This window comes from Silurus meridionalis, chromosome 27 (genome assembly GCF_014805685.1).
Source record: "Silurus meridionalis isolate SWU-2019-XX chromosome 27, ASM1480568v1, whole genome shotgun sequence".
Lineage (NCBI taxonomy): Eukaryota > Metazoa > Chordata > Actinopteri > Siluriformes > Siluridae > Silurus > Silurus meridionalis.
The window spans coordinates 5484198-5504042 of NC_060910.1; the positions used below are offsets into that span (position 1 = coordinate 5484198).

The window sequence follows — 19845 nt, forward strand, 5'->3', positions numbered from 1 at the left end:
AGCCTCTCCTCTATATAAAGCCAAAGCTTTAATTTTGATAATGGATCAAATCCCTGCACATGAGCATTATTGATCACGTGATTAATGGAGATACAAAAGAAAAAAAAATGAGGCAAAATAATTTTTTCGTCAGTGAGTCAATAAACTGTGTCATGTGAAAGTTTGATCTCTCCTTAAGCGATTTACTTAAAAGATGCACATAGATATATACCTACTAAAACACTAATTTATTTACTGAAACATACAAAATGTTATTTTCAAGAGACCATTTAACATGTTCTAATAAGGAACAATATATGCAAAATCTTTACAAAAAATTACGAATAAACGCACCGTTTTTAGCAAGTGTAAAGTTTTTGGATTGGATTGTGCCTCCTGCAGTTATTGTTTTGTTTTATTTATTTATTTATTTGTTTAGCTTTCATCTGAATAAATGTATCAAAGCCAGACGAACCAGAGGTCCCATGATAGGTTACCATATGCTAAATGCATCACTTCCATCTGTTAGGAACCAACACGCTCATATTCCGGGTGAGGTCGGACATTATTTCGCACATAACTTGAAAATCGAAACGTGTAACAGTTGACGTGACACAGTTTTCGAAGAAAACACCATTTACAATTACCCACCTAACATGTTAATTTTTTTGTTGTTGTTGAATTGGAATCGGTACAAGCATACACCAGGCAGAAACATTAAATCCGTTGTTAGATCATATCCCGAGCCATAACATTAGAACCACAGACAGGTGAAGTGAATGGCTTTAAAGATCTTGTTACAATCCCACATATTTAGAGGTGGGATATATTAATATATTAGGCAGCATGTTCTTGGTATGTCTTAAAAACAGGAAAAAAAACAGATAAGCACATAATGTACACCTCTTTATGTCAATTGAATTCTCTATTAGCAGTGATTTCATTAAGCAAGAAAATACGCCTTGTCACGCTGCAGAAATGCAGAAATGGTTTGAGAAAAACGGCAAGAGTTCCCCCGAAATTCCCCAAATCTCAATCTGATTGAGAATCTGTTGGATGTAATGGACAAACAAGTCTAATTCATGGATGCCGTATATCACAACCTGCAAAACTTGCAGGATCTACTGCAAACTTCTTTGTGCCAGATACCATAAGGAGTTGTTTTGGTTGCACAAGGTGGCTTATACAGTATTAGGCGGGTGGTTCTAATGCTATGGCTGAAAAAAAGTATAATCTTTTCCCCATTCTCTCAGACATCATGGTTTAACGGTCTAATAATCTTTAGGTCTGTTTTCTAGAACTGCTTTTAAAGATACTTGCTTCACACACAATTCAGTATGTTAAACTTTTGGCATCTCATGAAGCTGGCCATGTTAGAGCACATATGACCTGTTAATGAGTTAGTGGTTCATTTGGGTGTGCTAGAAGGAGGGAAGACACTAAAATGTCCTTTTGCAGTGATGCTCTAGGATTGAGAAATCGTGTTCCAGACTTGCCGCTTCCATGTCACAAATCTGGGCCAAGTTGTGAGGCTAAATAGTTCCACCAAAGTGTGCCCAGAGATCTATACCAGGTTGAGTTCAATGTCAGTGCTTAAACATAGCAGCATGAGTCACTCTTAGATGCTGAAGTCTTCAACTGGAAGGCTTGGACTCGGGTTCAGAGTCTGTGGCATCGTTCTCATCAGGATGAAAGGAGACTCGTTGTTCATCTATTCGTTTAGCCTGTACTCGCTGAATGAGACTGAAAAAGTCTTCATCTGGATCCGAGCTGGAGGCAGTGAGCACCTCTGGTCATTGATGCGGGAAGACTGATTGGGACAAATTGAAACAGAGACTCAATTTCTATTCATAACTGTATAGGATACTACTCTATAAGGCCAGAACTGTGTGAACATCCGACAATACACCCATATGTGAGCCTTCCACAATCTGTTTGGAAGTACAAATGGACTACAATATCTTTGTGTGCTATACCAGTGGAGCCAAAACTGTTCCAGCATGACTAGAGGCATTATAGCAAGAAGTGGAAGACTAAAACATTTCCATGGTTTTGAAATGGGGTGTTCAACAAGCACATATGGGTAGAATTTTTAGATGTCTACATACTTTTGGCCTAATAGTGCACATTCTCTGTAAGTGAATAATACATTGAGAAATGTACAAAATGTGTTTTATTTCTACAACGCTGATGTTCAATTAGTTTTTACCTGATATTTTATGAGCATGTTAAAGAAATCATCACTAAGCTCATGTGGATTACAGGCTTCACAAAGATGACCAATGTTGTTCTGTGCTATCGTGATACCCAGCCGATCTCCTATACTGGCCCTCTGGTCGTCCAGTCGGCGGCTCTGAGAGCTGGCTATCAGATCAAAGAGCTCCTCTGTTTGGGTAAGGGAGATGAGCGAGGTGGCACCAGACAGCAGTGGGGACTCACTTTCAGATGACCGGGTTCCAGCTGGGGCTTCTCCTGGCTGGCCATTGGACTGTGGAAGATGCTGACAGCGCCGGTTTTCCATCTGGCTGCTTGTTTAATTGCAGAGGACAGTGAGGAGGGAGTCCTCATTAGGGGATCCCTGGCTTTGGCTTTTGGAAGAAAAGAATATGATAAATTAAATGAGACAATTTGACAGATAATTGGCTTACTGGATCTACTTAGGATTAGACCCCTCAAGATGGATTGGGACTGAAATTAATATAAACATGTAGAAACTCTTTATTCCACCCATATTTATTCAGTATATACTGTACACATGATAAATAATGTATATATGTATATTATGTTATTTGAGCATGTTATCTTCCTGACGGTTTATTCCACTCCACAGTTTTGCACAGTTATACTGTATATTATTATATATATATATATATATATATATATATATATATATATATATATATATATATATATATAAAAATACACATCCTTTACTCTGGTAAAGACGAAGTACTGACTACACTTTTTCACTCAAGTTACAGTAAAAAATAAGTTTGAGCTCCGACATGTACTTAAGTAAAAAGTAGCCATTTATATTAACTGTTTTAGTGTCACGCTGGTAACTGGACCTCACATCAGAGTAATATATTAATACAAAAAAATATCTAATTTTGTTTGCTAATGAATGTATCCAGGATGAACAACCACCATATAAAACACAAGCAAAGAAAAGATGATGATCGGTAATATCTCTGTTCTAAGTCATGTTTACATCATTGACTCTCTCTGTCTCATCCACGTTAACCCATACTTCTTGCTGCCTTTTGCTTTGCTCGTTGTTAGATTCGTGGGCTAGCCTACATATGTGATGTGTGAGAGCCAGGTAATGACACACCAGTGGTTGATGAGCTGAAAACGAGGTGAGGTGCTCAGTGAGAAGAAAAATAGAGATCATGTGACCAAATAAATTAAACTGAAGTAACAAGCCTGGTTTGAAGTAGAAAGTAGAAAGTACAGATATTTGTGTTAAAATGTAATGAGTGAAAGTAAAAAGTTGTCTAAAAAATAAATAGTTGAAGTAAAATACTGATATCATACTTAAGTACAGTAACAAACTACTTTTACTTCATTACTTCCAACCTCTGCCTGTACATATGGAGCCAAACCCTCATTTACTTTACTAATTTTACTTTTCTTTATTTTAAAAAAGACCACTAATGCACTTCTAGTTGGATGCTTAATGCTTTTCATTTGCTTTGTACATGCACATGTTCTTTAAACAGTGACAATAAAGTTAAATCTGATCAAACCAAACAGTTTGCAACAATGCCTTAGAACTGCAGTTGCTATGAACAGGGAAATTGTTGGAATTTCACTGAAGTATCCATTAGTGAGCAGTTGATACACAGAATGATTGAACTATAATAAATAGACATTTGGTGCACATTCTGAGTGTGGTTCCTCTCAAGGTTCCTTCCTAATACCATCTCAGGGAGATGTGCCACCATAGTGACAATGAAATGTACGATTTAGTATCAGATGTTTCTCCTGAGCGCTGGTCCTGTATGTAAGGGGTAGTTACATAGAAGCCGCATATGTAAATCACCACACATGTGTCCTAATCTGGACCAGAGTGTTCAGTACCACCAACGTTATTTGCTTCTGTTCTTTCTGTCAATGTATGACATGCTTTTTCATCACTCAAAAAAAAATATGTCTTTCTTTGGATCTTATAGTTTGGTTTCAGACTTGGTGAGAATCATAATTGGTATTCAGGAATACATTCAAATGCCAAATATTCAAATACCATTATTTAGCGAAATGATGTCTTTTGAAAGGTTTTGAGAGTATGTGATGATTTGGACTTTTTTATAATGTTAAAAAACGGAAGCCATCAATTGTCCCTCTGGCTCCTGTACAAAACAAAGAAAAAGGACACTTGAGACATCAGTCATGCCTTGGTTGATCAGTAACATTTGGTGTGATGGGGGGAAATGTTTGGCCTGTAACTCGTAATCAAAATGGATTGACGATCTTAGTGGTGATTTGGGAAGCAAACACAATTCATTTATTGTCTTTTTAAAATGATGTAAATAAACTTGAGAACAGACTTCAAATTTTCAGTATGTGGAGAGTCATTTATCCTGTACATCCAGGCAGCTTGCATTAACAGGACAATACTTAGTTTACTGGAAGTTTGTTCTTTTAAAATTGTTTGTCATGCTAACAACAAAACTAGGTCAGAAATCCTAGTTAGAGCAGACATGATGCTGAAAAGTAAGCCCCAACTAATATAAAACACATGAAATAATTCCAAATGAATGCAGGATTTATATTCATTTGCACATACAATTCTTTACCATAATTTGAATGATTATTGACAATAACAGAGGTAAAAAAAAAAAAAAGAGGTACATTTCAAATGATGTTTTCACACAATCATTTCTTTACATTTTATAGATGTTCAAGTAACAGTTACTGAGGTTCACACAAACACTGGTTGCACTGGGCTGTTTTTTTGTTTTGTTTTTTGCTCTCAAAAGCCTCAGATGCCAAAACCCAATCACAGACTGAATAAATTCCTAGGCAGACAATACACACACACACCTTTCTTGCCCGACACCCAAACGTGTTTGTTATTGAGCAGAGGTTCCCAGGTTGCTTATCTTCTTCCGTAATGACAAAAAAAACCTCAGAATGTAAGATAAAAGAGAAATTTATAATCCAAAGCGTGGTGCACTTGCCATTTTCACACACCCAGTTTTCCTATGAGTGGGATTGTGTCTCTTTTAGAAGGGGAAAAAAAGAGAAAGAGATGGGTGGGGGTAAAAGGGGCACATTTTCCCCTCTCAGCTTACATCACGGTTGCTATAGGAACTGCAAATCGCTTCCTAAATCTTGCTCCTGTGTATTCACACGCCTGTAGACAGTGACAGACAATGACATGCTGGATCAAATGCATGCACAAATGCACATACTGTCTGGTTGGCAGTCCAACAATGGCATGTATCAGTCATTAATTATGAAGGAGCTGAAATTATTTTTATTTTTTGGCTACTTTCAGAAGAAATACATGCCGATTTCTGAGCTCTGGGTGGCCAGGGTTTATATTATTTATCAAATTATTTTCCACAATGACTGATGAAAACATGAGTCGCTGCTACAGGGAGCAAAAGGGGTGGTGGGTGAGCATTAACCACTGAAACCCGGGGAAACCAAAGAAACACAGTGTAGCCTGGGGCCTTGCCTGAATTGAATGGATGAATGCCGATTTGTTCAGAAAGCCGTGGGAAGGAATAGAGCAGTCTCTCTCTCTCTCTCTCTCTCTCTCTCTCTCTCTCTCTCTCTCTTTCTCTTTCCTCAGTTATTCCCTTGGTTCAGCTCTGCATGCCAGCCAGCAGGGCAGCTGCTACCTCTGGTCCCTAGATCTGTGTCTGTGTTCATTGCTGTCGATCCACCATGCTGTACACACAATTCCACATACACACTCACAGTCGCTACTCGTTTCTCCCTCATACACTACTGCACTGTGGCCCAGCTGCATGGATCCTGTAAACACTTGTATTTGTATGTGGGTGAGCAGATTGAAAAGTCGCAGTGTGATTGGTGTGCAGACACCCACTGCTGCTCGCTAGATTGAGTAGACGAGAACTGAATATATTTGATTGTTTTGTCTGTTACCCTGTAGTGCAATGCTCATAAGCAACTATTCCAAAAAACAATAAAACCAATATGTTTGCAGTGCGAATATGCCTGGATATCTTCTTCATTTCGCATTTCCTTTAAAGGTGTCTTTCCTGCATGGTCTCCTGTTATATGAGTGTGTGGTTCTATAGGGTGGTTGGCACTTTTACTGCGACCCTATGAGCTTTTTGATGTCTTCAGATGATTGACTTTGCACCAACAAAGCTAATCTCTGTTTAACACTCTGTTTATATATATATATATATATATATATATATATATATATATATATATATATATATATATATATATATATATATATATTCTGGCCACATTACAATATCATTCATTCATCATCTTGAGGACTCTAGATTGGCTTTACAATGACAAGGTCTTATAATAAAAATGCAAAACCACTTCAATGGAGAATGCGGTACACATTCGGGATGCTCCTGCTTGACTGTTTGACTTAGATTTAAAAGATGTTATCCAGATGTATGGAGTCAGCTTCAAATTTATTGCCAACATCAAAAATTAATACTGAAAATGAATAATTTGAGATATTATTAGCATTTCCACACTTTATATTAAGACTTCCTTGGACAAAAGAAACAGCAGCACGCAGCCTCCTCCGAAAATATTTAGCATAGTTAGCTTTTCTCTTGCATCAGTCCACACTGCAAGCATTTCAAGCCTCTGGTTTGTGTACTGCAGATTTATAATGGGGTTTACATACCTATTTATGAACAAGCTGAAAACAGAAATGGAATAATTATGGGAATTGATGTGATAAATTCATTTCTCACTATGCTTAGAATAAATAGAATGCAGAAATCATGGCACGCACAAGACTTACATTGTAATGCATTACAGAAGAAACCTTTTTATTTCAAAACGAACACTTTTATGAAGGTTGATAATAAGGCAGTGAGGCACTGTGTGTATGTGCACGTGCTTCCTGTGAGCGTTCTGCGCTAAGACACTGTTACCAAGAGAGCGCGTGACAAACATTCTAACAGATTGAGTGCATGACAAATAGCAAGTCTTATTACAGAATTAGGCAAGGTGGAGTTTAATCCCTGTAAGGTATTTTCTGAATGATTTCAGAAATGTAGTATTCCTTCAAGTTTTTTCCACCACTTCTGAGGTAACTTTTCTCTTACTTTGATTTCAAATTTGGTAATGTGTGTAACTAACTCATACTCTTGGAATGTATTATATTTCTGTAATATATTGCACATACAGCACTTTTGTATCAAAGTGAAATATATGCAAATATATTCTTTACACTGAGAACATGAGTTTCAGATGTTCCTTTCCACTTTAGTCTCACAGCAAAAAAAAAAAAGGATTGGTCTGTCTGGAGGTTAAAAATGATCTATTAAACCTGTTTATGCTCATCATTTGCCTTTCCGGCTTTCAGCGGCTCTGTGCATCCTCTTGGTTGCATTTGGATCATTTTGGATGTAATATTAATCTCTGTATTCTTCCTTCCATATTTATTAGAACCCTTTTTTCTTCCAGACATTTTTGGATACCTCTCGGGTTGTGGATTTGTTTGGAAGATACATTGGAAAGTGTTTGTTTCAGGTGATGCAAAGTATTGTACTCATATGTATATGTATAAAAGATAAAAGAAGTTTAGGTATAAGAAGTTGCAAAAGCCTAATTCACTGAGTATTAAAATAAACATCTTTCATATATACAATGAAAATATTCCTAGGAATATGGGTTGTGAGATGACACATGGGTCTCATACATCCACTGCTTCTCTATTTATCTCACACAAAGATCAACTGCCACCTCAAAATATGTACAGAGATGTGTCAGAGGAAGTTCCTCTCCATCAAGCTGAGGCTCATATTGAACAATTCCCACATAGTAGTGTTCTCTCTGTCACCTCACTGGCATGGGCCAACCGTATAGAGCTGCTGAAAAAGAGCTCTCCAAAGTCTAAAGCTCTTGAGCGTCTGAGAGCAAAGATCCAGCAGCAGAGGCTGGAAACAATATCTTCAAGTCCAAGGATTGATAAGAAAAGTCAAGAAGGCGTAACCAGGAAAGTCTGCAAAGTGAGCAACAAAGGTCTGTAAAGAATCTAGATAGAGAGGCCTATATGGGCATCCTTGACATCTTGATAATGAAATTATAATGTTATATGTAAAATGATTTGTTTGCCCAGGGGAAGTAATACGAATGTGTGTACCTGTGTCCCAATGGAAGACCAAAATAAACCCATCCTCAGGCAAAGAACATCTGAACCGAGCTCTCCGGGGGACCGCTCCTTGCAAACGTAAGAAATAAGTCAATGGAAAACCTCGAAACGCAATAAAATTGGAATATAAACTACCAACAAACCTGCTTCAGCAACATGATATCTCAGGTTTAAAAATTGCAATAACAGAAGGTTTTAAACATTTCCTTCACGATGATATAGAACAACATTACACATATATATCTGCATGGAGAGATGCCCAGAAGCTTGTAAAGGAGGCCTTAGATTCTCAAAGCATCAGGACCACAGACTCTCAGGAGGACAACACCAAGAGTATGCAGCAGAATTTACTGCTCTTATTGTGGTACAATGCACTTAAACCATATGAAAAATATCATGAAATTATTTCCTGAAATGTACATTACATATATCATAATCCTTTACATTGATTTGCAAATCTTCATCATGGTTTGTGTTTAATTTACAGAGCACATAGAAAAAATCACACCAAACGTTTACCAAAATAATGCAGCAGTGAAGACTCAGGCTGGTTCAAAACCAAGACCCAAAGAGCCAAATGGGAGTGAGAATATTTGTCCTCCTAACCAGGCAACAAACCTTGCTGGTAGCTATGGTAAAAGCAATTCTGCATGGCCATGGTGTGTGAAAGGCAAAGAGAACGAAGGTCCTGCCAAACAAAGTACAGCACATGCACAGAAGGCACAAGAGGTGCGTGAATACATGCATCACAAAGTCCTTGAGAGGAGGAGAAGGGAACAGGAGATGAGGAGAAAAGCAGAATTTGAGCTGGAGAGGAAGAGAATGAGTGTGCAGGACATAGTGAAAAAGCAAAAAGAAGCTCTACACAGGACCAGGAAAGAGCAGACACAAGAGGCTTGGGTATGTATTGAGGTGTGTCTGGAGTCAGTGTGCTGAAATTTAGTTTTGCAAATATCCAAACAATTATTTCCACTGCACTGGTCCAATTAAATCTGCCTAGACTTCCGTTAAGCTCTGTGATGTGTGATTAAAATATAACTTTTTCTACTACTTTGTCATTTCAACTTCACTTCACAGCACTGAGTCGAATCCAGCATCTGAAATAACTATTCAATTATTCATGAATACAAGAACTGAACTGTAGTTGTCCAGGTACCTGCTGTTTCAAATGAAACATAAATCTAATGTAAAGTTCAATTACCTTTCTGTTCTTTTCTTTTTTCTTTTCTTTTCTTTTATTCCCTTGTCCTCTCAAAAGGAGAAGACAGTTTTGTATTCCAATATAGTATAGTATAGTGTTTCAATAGCAGTGCTGATCAATTTTAAAATTCATGAACTGAGTCTCCTCTTGTGTGTGTGTGTGTGTGTGTGTGTGTGTGTGTGTGTGTGTGTGTGTGTGTGTGTGTGTGTGTGTGTGCACGCATGCATCTCCATAACTGAGGCCGATGTGATTCGCCTCTCGATGCAAAGCCTACAATACGATACATTAAAAATACATTTAAAGCTGCTACTGATGCGAGTCGATTTCAATTGATTCAACACAATGCGATTCAATGCGATACGATGCAATGGAGAAAATATGATGCGCTGCAATTCAATATGGAACAGATAGTTCACTTTTATTTCTTCGCTTCAGACAGACAACAAATCATCAATTTACTGAAGTGCCTTCTAACGCATTGCCCTTTCACAAACAGTCCTTTGTAGTGGAATAAAAAAGAAAAGAAAAAGTGTAAATAAAACCAGATGTTCTTTTCCTGTTCTGTCTCCAGATAGATACAGCTCTACCTCTGCCATGTTAATCTACATTCTATAGGACTCTCAGGACAGGCCTCAGTCTCTGTAGTGTTGCGATACGTTATATTCATTTACAGTAGCAGCAGTGGTGCTGAGAGAATGCGCTTGAGAAACAGTTTAGTGAAGAGAAATCAATCTATTTGCAAATGCCAACTTGAATCTGAAGTACACTTTTTGAAATCGATGCCTCACATCGTTAACTCGGTGCAAATATGTATGTAGATAATTATTTATTATTTTTCTATGCATTACATCAGTCTGAAAGTGTTTCCTCTGAGAAGACTCTGATGATGTCTTTCAAATCATTTATTTTCTTAGAAAAGGAAAACGGATGACAAGGAACTATTTGCAAGTAGAAGCAAAACTCTTGGAATGCAGCTCAATGTACAATATGCTATTTTAAATACATCCAGGTGAGGGCAGCATTCACTAGTATTAGGTTCCAATGTTTTTTTTATTGTTTTTTTTTCTTATATTTTTGTTTATATGATTATTGTTAATCATAGAGCAAATCGCTTCTATTGTGTGTTTCCGTTTTTGTAGCAGACCTTTGCAGATGGAGCTGTTTTCCGATGCCCGGTCAAAGATCGACAATCCGGTGCACCTGGCTGATGTGAAAAGCTCTTTGATGATCTCAGCTAAGGCTCTTAGAGTGGAGGCTCTCAGAAAGACGATCGCTTCTCTGGACACACGTGTGCACAATGAGACTGTCAGACTTGGCATCAGTGGTCATAAAGAATCTCACACAAGGCCCACTCTTGGAAAACATGAACAGGACATGGACAAAATAAAGAAAAAGAAGAAAAACAGTGAAAAGTGTATGTCTATTAATAAAAAAGAAAAAAAACTAGGTGAGTGGTTAGGTCAGGACCTAACAAATAATCCAGCACCACTCCTTTGAAATGATATAAAGACTGAGAATGAGAGATGAGTGAATTTGTGAATGTGCGTTGTAGATGAGCACGCATGTCCAATGATGTGTGCACTACAGAGTGAGCCAAGAATGATTGAGTGCACATCAGATCAAGATGACAGCTGTGAGTCTACAAGCAAGGTACATTTAAGATTTGGGTCAGTCAGAGGGTGTTATATATTCAGTGCTTGGTTTAAGTTATAATGATATCAAAGAAATAATGATTTATGCATCGTTTAGATATCTTTTGCAATGTGGAGTTTACAAAAACATCAGATTGTATTATAGCCTACATACAGTAATTTTAACCCACATTCATACTACTTCATGTATTGCATGCTGTGTGCAGTGGAGTGAGATGAGCGGTATGTACAGTCAGGGACAGTTTCAGTGCCACCTCTCGCTGGCACAGAGTCAGCAGTTTATCTGGGAAGAGGAGCTCAGGGCGCGCCAATTTAGTGCCCTTCTCAGGCTCCGGGAGAAAGCATTGTGGGAGAGAACTCAGGCTGAGCTTTTATGGTTGGAACACTGTAAGAAGTAAGTGTGTTACAATAGTAAACTTTTTTTAATAAATATGTGAAAAAATTGTACTCACACTCATAGTTCAAAGGAAAGTTTGTACACACCTAACCATAAGATACATATTTGCTTTTTGAACATCCTATTCTGAAAACTCCATTTGCTGTTATAATAGCATCCGCTCTGCTGAGAAGATGTTCCACTGGTTTTTGGAGTGTGCTTGTGGAGATCTTTGCTCATTCAGCCGCAGCTGATTGCCAGTCAGCTACTGATGTATATTGAGGGATCTTGCATTCCGTTCATCCCAAATGTGTTCACATTTAAATGTATAGCATTTGACGACTTACATTTTATCTCATTAATACAGCTGAACAACTATAGGGTTAAGGGCATGAAATTTGAAAACAATACCCTTCAGATCCTTAGGCCAATGCCTTAACCACTGCTTTAAGCAAAGGAACATTGTCATGCTGAACAGATTTGGGTCTCCAAGTTCAAGTGTAGGAGTTTGGGCAATAACCACATATGGCTGTAAATGTCAGGTGTCCCTATAAGACTTCTGGCTATATAGTGTAAAACTAAAACTTTCTTTCGGCTTCTCCTGTTAGGGGTCGCCACAGCGGATCATCCGCATGTTTGATTTGGCATGTTTTTACGCTGGATGCCCTTCCTAACGCAACCCTCCCCATTTATCCGGGCTTGGGACCAGCACTAAGAGTGGCTGGGGTTGGTTCCCTGAACGGGGATCAAACCCGGGCCGCAGCGGTGAGAGCGCCGCATCCTAACCACTAGACCACTGGGGGACCTTCTGGCTATATAGTGTATACCTGTTATATAGGTTACTTGTTGCACATTTTGTCAGCCTTACTCTTCCTCATCCATAAGTGCAAAGGGAATACCTGACTGTGAGCTGTGATTCATTCTCTCTAAGAGGGTAATGGAATAGTAGTGTGTGCTGGTATATACATTTATAGACCCTGCAGAGTTAATGAAAGGCTGAAAGTGTCACTGTTGGGTTGAGAAACAGGACATGCCAAATATACAATCAGCAGCACTCTTTTGCTGTTAACTTAGTCAAACAAAGGAAAAATACCAACTGGAAGTGTATGTGTGTCTGTGTGTCTGTCTGTGTCTGTCTGTCTGTCTGTCTGTCTGTCTGTCTATCTATCTATCTATCTATCTATCTATCTATCTATCTATCTACCTATCTACCTATCTATCTATCTATCTATCTATCTATCTATCTATCTAGTCCATCCCAAAAAAACAGGTGTCCCAATACTTTTGTCCATATTGTGTACATTACACCTTACTTTAAAATGAACTATATGACACAGGTAGTTAATACATGTACATCCTAATCCAGATCAACTTTCATCCATCTCAGTAGCAGCATCTCACAACCTTCTCAGCAGAAACCCAATGTTTTAACCACTGAGCTCCCAGCACCACAACAATTACTGTCCATTAATACAACCATTGTATTTGCCCACTGTCTACAAGTTAAGTCTGGGACAATTTCCAGAGGCTCAATCAAACATCAACAAACCCACTTTTCATATTCAGCCATGCTAACATGTGCCTTGTAACATATGCTTCTGCTTTAGCTTGCATATTTATATACTTTATCATTTTTACTGGGTACATAACATGCTGTAGATCCATTATTGAATCACAGCCCAGTGATTTATAATATGGGTTATTTTATGTTTCAGGAATGCTCAGGAATCAGAGGAGGAGACTGAGATCAAGAAAAAGCAGGAAGAAGTTCTAAGCAGACTAAGACATCATGAGGTGAAAATAGTTAACTGTAGATTTTTTCATAAATGTTGGATAAGTAATAGCATGACTTTTTTTTATATCTTATTGCTATATCATTTATTACCAGGCTGAGATCCACCACTGGCGCAGTATATATAAATGTGGGAGGCATCAGCGTCGTCTCCTGCTTTACCAGCACAGAGACATCTCAGACATCAAAAAGTCAACTACTCACTTTCGACAAGTGCTGGAAAACCAGACCATGACTGAGACTGATTCAAAGCTCGGAGACACAGCTTTAGTGGCGGTAACTACTCTGCGCCTCCCTGCCTTCAGCTCACATCCTGCTCTTCAGCCAGTGCCTCTCTATTAGTAATTGTCATCATGTGAAAGGCCATAAGAACTATCACTGTACTGGGGGAAGGGATTTGGGAAGGAGAGCAAGATTTTCCCCATAATTTCTCCACAGTTCTCAGGTGCCGCTTCATAATCATGCTGTGTTATTTCTTCTTTTCTGCAGGAGGGAAAGAGTTTAATCACAAAGCCTGGGATTATACCAGCTGCCAGAGGCGAAGATAAGCCGCTAAGTAAGCAGGGGAGGCAAGTGTCGCCGTTCTCTTCCACGGCCATGCGTTAAACAGGAGAGCTATTTAGAGTTTATTTTTTTTTACAGTGGCCATTGAAGTCCACTCCAGTTTGACGTGCAACCTCTTAGGGATTTATGAAATACTGCAGTGCAGCATTTAGCACACACCAGGGCTGTGAAGCATGACACGCATCACCAGGCAATTCTTTCTTTCTTTTTTTCTTTTTGATGCATAAGCCTGCAGCACAGGACGGGAATATCACGATCTTGCTGTCTTAGGTGTGCACTGTACTCTATCACTGTTACAATGCAGCACTCAGAGTAATTACTCTAAGTAATGGAGGGAAGCAAAGAGAAAGAGAGGGAGAATACAGAGGGGGGATGGATGGGAGAGGCAGAATTATTGGAGAGAGACTGTGTGTGAGTGTGTGTGTGAGTGTGTGTGCAAGAGAGAGAGAGAGAGAGAGAGAGAGAGAGAGAGAGAGAGAGAGAGAGAGAGAGAGAGAGGATACTGAAACGGAAAGGAGGGCACGGCTGAAGAGAGAGATGCAGGCTGCTGTATGCTGCTCTTCCAGCTCACACTAAGATGGGACTGCAAGTGGTGATTTGGGGAGTGGCTGCAGTTTCTCACTGGGGATCCTGAAGGAGGATAGGCTAATGTACCTCGATCTGTTAGATTCTGTGGCTCTATCATGCCACTATGCCAGCCATGAACAGGCCAGGGTAGGTAAAGGCATCAGACTCTTTCTCTTTTGCATGCAAGGCCTGGGTGTCTTTATAATTCCATACTGAAGGCATGTGACTTGAAAACTAATACTGGTGGAAAAAACAAAAAAGACATCAGGGATTCCACCAGAGTGCAATGCATTTCTGAGAAGATCAATGCTCTCTTTCATGTGGGATGATGAAGCGGTTTTATGTGGCTCTTGTGCCGAGAAGCTGATCCTGTTGCAACATGAAGCCGTCTGGATATGGCCTAGGCTGACCCGAAGTCAACAAAGTGAAAGCTAAACTTTCTTTTTGTGTCCGCAGGTTTCTTACTAAAGCAAGCCTGAGGAGACTTCTAACAGCAGATGAGGTATGGAGTCTTGGGAGGAAGAGAAGTTTGGGAGAGCGTAATATTCGAACAGAGCAGGAGATCCTACAGACAACAGGGCCCAAAGATTCAAGCGACCCAAAATGCTTCTCAGCATTCAGTCATCGAAGCAAGCCATACCCCAACAACGGCAGTGAAACGTCAGAGAGAAAAGTAAAGAAAGAGGATGGAAAACCTCCACATAAGCAAGAAACTGTAAAGACAAACCCTAAACCTCATGGATACGGTGGGTCAGGTTTTTAAAGATCTCTTTTAAATGATCTAACAAGTCGAATTATTGGTTTTCCCATGGGCTAAAACTGTATATTGGTAAAATATGGTCAAAAATTTTAACAAAATCATTATTTTTGTTTTTCTTTTATTTTAATCACAACAGTAAAAATCTGGTACCTTTTTGGTTCTTTTGGATAAGCAAACTATTGTTAAGGCGGCTGTAATTAATTTTCAGGGTTGATGTACAGCATATGTCCAGCATTTCTGCTGAATCATGCTCTTGGCAGAATGATTCAGCCATTAGTTATATACTGACCTGCTGTCAGCAATCAATTCTTGACATATTGGTGGCCTACATTTAGAAAATGCATTCATTCAAAAATACTAACAAATACAAACAAGCATAACAATATGAGTATTTACAGACCATGATGACATTGATGGATATTTATTCCTCTGTTTTTTCTTCCAGTGTCTTTCACAGACTTAGTGTTTCATATCTTATTGGAAAGACACTTTAAAATCTATGAACATATACTGAAAGATGATATGGTCAAAAGTTTGGACAACTTTCACACATTCACCTGTCATCACTAAATTCATGTTGAGTTCCTCTGTGCTGTTTTCCTCCTCCTCTGTCCTCGTCCATTCTTCTGTAATGGTTTAGAATTTGGACTCTGATTGTGCCGATTTATTCACATTCAGGCATTAACAAACAGAGACACTGATGTTGGTGAAGAGACAAAAGTGTGTTCAGTGAGGTTGAGTTCAGGGCTCTGTGAAGGACAATAAGTCTCTTCCATTCCAACTTTTGCAAACCATGTATTAATAGGCCGTGCTTTGTTCACATAGGCATTGTCAAACTGAAAAATGTTTGGGTCCTTAGATTCAGTGAATGCAAATTGACATTCTGTACAACTGTTGCTTCCAAACAACACTTCATAATGAAATTAGTTACATCAATTAAAACAAGAAGGTAAAATTAAACATGTTGATGATTTTCATGACTGAAGGTTTTCATCTCAAATTCTTTTTATTTTGGGTTGCAAAATAGAAGTTAAATCAATATTTGAACAAGTATATATATATATATATATATATATATATATATATATATATATATATATATATATATATATATATATATATATTTAATATCATACGATTTATTTTCCCCCTGTATTTCTCCCTGTTTTTAGACTGTATTTGCATTTTCACAAATAAATAGCTGTTATCTATTTGTTTTATGTGCCCTTACAGAGCCTAAACCTGCAAAAAAGCTCAAGAGCCCTTTACATAACATTGATCCTCATCCAAAGGTAAGCCCAATGAAAAGCACCGAAATACACTCAGGAGAAAAAGGCCATCAGACACCACTAAAAGACGTGCATTGTTTCACATCGGAACACAACCGTCCAAGTTGTGGAACATCTGTCCCCATTGTCTCCTTTTTGTCCTCTGATATCGAGGAAGACCTGCCCTACGATGATGAAGACATACACAAAAAACCTGTAGAAGAAACTGAAGCGAGGTTTCAAGAGACATTGAAGCCACACTCCACTTCATTTGAAATGGCTGTAAATTATGGCAATGTAATAACAGACAATCTGACTTTTAATGTGCAGAACAGCGATCAGTCACAAAGTTTGGTATTCAACAATAACCATGAGGTTTGTGAATTGGCCAGGAAGTCAAACACTGCTTATAGTCAGACACATGAGATTGATTTAGTAGCAGAGATCTCTGAAAATCTGAAGTGGCAGAGCATAGAAGATCCAATCATAGATAAACCACTTGTTACAAATGCAGTCCACATGGTAAGTAGCGATATCAAAAGGCCTGACAGCCTCTCCTGCGATGATAGCCTTTCAGAAGCCGAAGATAAATCCGAACCGTTTTCCCTTCAGAGTGAAGGATTGGTTTGGTCTGAAGAAGAGAAAGATGTTCACAGTGAAGAGAAAAGCGAAGCAGGCCCCTTTGCTTTAGTCTACGCTGAGAAGTTTACCGTCATCCCAGAATCACTTCCAATCTGCCACTATTCCATTACGGAACAATCTAAAGTCGATCCCTATTGTCTTCTTCATAATGAAAAGCAAATGACAACCGAGTCCAACCTGTCTGAGATTCTCTCTCCCGTAGATGAGGTGTTGTCCTATGGAAGTGCTGATCTTCTACCATCACTTAGGGGAGGAGTGGCATCAGGTCTAGACATCAACAGTTTACCACATCCTTCACCTGCTTTTGAGATTATCACATGGACTAGTGAGGAGGATATTCCAGCTCCACCTGACTTTCTTGAAGACACTTCCATTAATAGCGAGAACATACCTCCTCTTCCTGTGGACTTGTCTTGGAAGAGAGATGCAGAGAGACCAAGTGAAACCAATGTTAATAATGATGCAAACACTGGAGATGCATTCCAAATGCATCCTTATGCAGAAGAGGGTGAGGAAGACGAAGATTCTGAACACACCAACTCGCTTCCTCTGGATGACAGTAATGAAAGCCAAGATCCTTTGTTCTCCTTTAACATTGGAGACCGGGTTCTTATCTACAACTCAAGGCCAGGGGTTCTAAAATATAAGGGATACACTGCTTTTGCTGATGGCTTCTGGGCTGGCGTCGCACTTGACACTCCAAATGGAAACCACAATGGAACATTCAGAGGCGTTAAGTATTTTACATGTGAGAAGAGCTGCGGGGTCTTAGTCAGAGCCGAGGACATTTGTCATTTGCATACAGAGCACTGTAATTATACACATACAGGCATGGATGAAGATTCATTCTCAGATGAGGATCCCCCCAATAACCAAGATGGAGTAAATGGAAATAAACCCTCAAGGACAGGGGAAAGGAGGCAAAATGGACATGGTTCATCAGCACCAAAACAGACATTCCAGCAGGAGCCATGTGAAAATCATGAAGTCACAGGCAACAAGTTATCAACTTTTCCAACATCCAGTGAACAAACACCATCAAACGTGAGTCAGAAACACTGAAATACTTGATGTCATCATTTGAATTTGCAAAATGTTCTCATTTGTGATGGTGAAACGTTCTATTTTAGATTGATTGTACAAGCCATCTAGACTCTGAGGCGATGATAGAGAGATTAACTGAGGAGATTTTTGCAGATGCTCTGAAAAATATACAGGGAATAGAATCGACACATGACGGTAAACCAAAGGAAATTGTAAGCAATCAGTTTTACGCTTAAATAGAATTGAACATTGGTCCTTCTTTTCCTGAGTTAACATAATTCTCAATGGTTTCTTCTTTTAACCTCAGAATTTCAGGAAACAAGAAGCTGCCAATCCAATTCACAAACCACGTCTCATGGAAAAGTGGCAGCAGGTTTATCCAGCAACTCCTCCACAAATACGACTCAAACCTCATGAACATGGAATTGTTTACAGGCTGGTTGATAAAACCGTTGAGATTATCTGTGGCCAGGCGAACAGAAGTGCACTTGAATCTTGCGAAACGCCAAACTACTTAGTAGGAGATGAAAGCCAGAATACCTACAGGCAAGTGAGTAATGCCTGCTTTGATTAAACCAATGACAATCTGTAGAACGTTCATGTGTGCATTTGCCTCTCTTTCTGTATTCACGTCAGGTCCTTTTCCAGTTAGCGTCTGATATTCTGCACAAGATTGGTGCTGATATAACGGAAGCGACTGGTTCTTTTCAGAAATCCATGGATAAGAGCTCTCTTCTACAAACAAATTTAATTTCAGTCAAACTTTTGAAGGTAAGAAATAAAGAAATAAAGGTTTGGTATTGTCAAGAGATCATTACGATCATCAGGTAATATATATATATATATATATATATATATATATATATATATATATATATATATATATATATATATATCAGCATTGGTTCTGAAATACAGCTGATGTAAATGCACTTAATTGTGAAACATATCTACATTTGCTCAAGAATGCAGTGAAAAGGGAAGCACAGAAAGTGCTTAATTTGGAGCAAACTGATCAGGAAATGACGGAGATGTTACAAACACTGTGCAAGTTCTGGTATGCTAAGAGGGACAGAGTGGACTACATCCTGGTTTGTTGAACAATTTTTAATACATTATCATTATAAAGTAGAAATGTTGCTCAATATAACATGCATTGATTTTTTTTTGCAGATTCAAGAACTTCATAATGAGGAGAAGAAGTGGGTGGATTACCGTAATGACCAGATCACTGTGAAAATGCGACTGGCCGATGAGATTTTTAGCCTGCTTCTGGATGACACGATATCAGTTCTTAACCGCATATATATAGCAGACAACAAACGATATTAATCAGGCATCTTTATCATACCTTCTAGAACATTACACAAACATTCTTACATTTTGACTTTTTGATTTGTCAATTCTGTGTATAAATAGTGTATAAAAAACTAAATAAAGGGAAATTGTGTTTATATGTATGCATATTTGTGTGTTCATTCATTATTATAGTTCCAGAGTTCATAGATAAGATAAGATAAGATAAGATAAAATAAGATAAAATAAGATAAAATAAGATAAAATAAGATAAAATTAGATAGAAGACAAGTAATATAAAAGTTTTAACTGGCTATTATCAAGAAGATCAAGTCCATAGATATTAGTGGTGGCTCTGATATACAGCTG

General features: G+C 38.5%; 2 protein-coding genes across 3 annotated transcripts; one reads left to right on the forward strand and one right to left on the reverse strand.

Moving 5' to 3' along the window:
- Positions 1-48: 48 nt before the first annotated feature.
- Positions 49-5179, reverse strand: gpsm1a (G protein signaling modulator 1a). Its single transcript, XM_046841937.1, has 3 exons — positions 5026-5179; positions 2189-2567; positions 49-1789 (listed from the first exon to the last, which is right to left on the reverse strand). Exons 2-3 carry the CDS (start codon positions 2498-2500, stop codon positions 1691-1693), a joined length of 411 nt encoding a protein of 136 aa, XP_046697893.1. The 5' UTR covers positions 2501-2567; positions 5026-5179; the 3' UTR covers positions 49-1690.
- A 1951-nt stretch (positions 5180-7130) lies between these two features.
- Positions 7131-19636, forward strand: LOC124380329. Of its 2 annotated transcripts, XM_046841194.1 has the most exons (14): positions 7131-7249; positions 7627-7692; positions 7894-8184; positions 8282-8392; positions 8537-8647; positions 8802-9214; positions 10430-10524; positions 10655-10962; positions 11068-11165; positions 11374-11561; positions 13259-13337; positions 13432-13611; positions 13825-13891; positions 14923-15080. In XM_046841194.1, the coding sequence occupies exons 3-14, from the start codon at positions 7914-7916 to the stop codon at positions 14943-14945; spliced, it is 1944 nt and encodes a 647-aa protein (XP_046697150.1). In that variant the 5' UTR covers positions 7131-7249; positions 7627-7692; positions 7894-7913; the 3' UTR covers positions 14946-15080. The 2 variants fall into 2 exon arrangements, with proteins under 2 accessions (XP_046697150.1, XP_046697149.1); XM_046841193.1 differs by lacking the exons at positions 7131-7249; positions 7627-7692; positions 7894-8184; ... (8 more) ...; positions 13432-13611; positions 13825-13891 and adding exons at positions 14345-14613; positions 16460-18180; positions 18267-18392; ... (2 more) ...; positions 19146-19271; positions 19354-19636 and having other exon boundaries at positions 14923-15212.
- Positions 19637-19845: the final 209 nt, after the last annotated feature.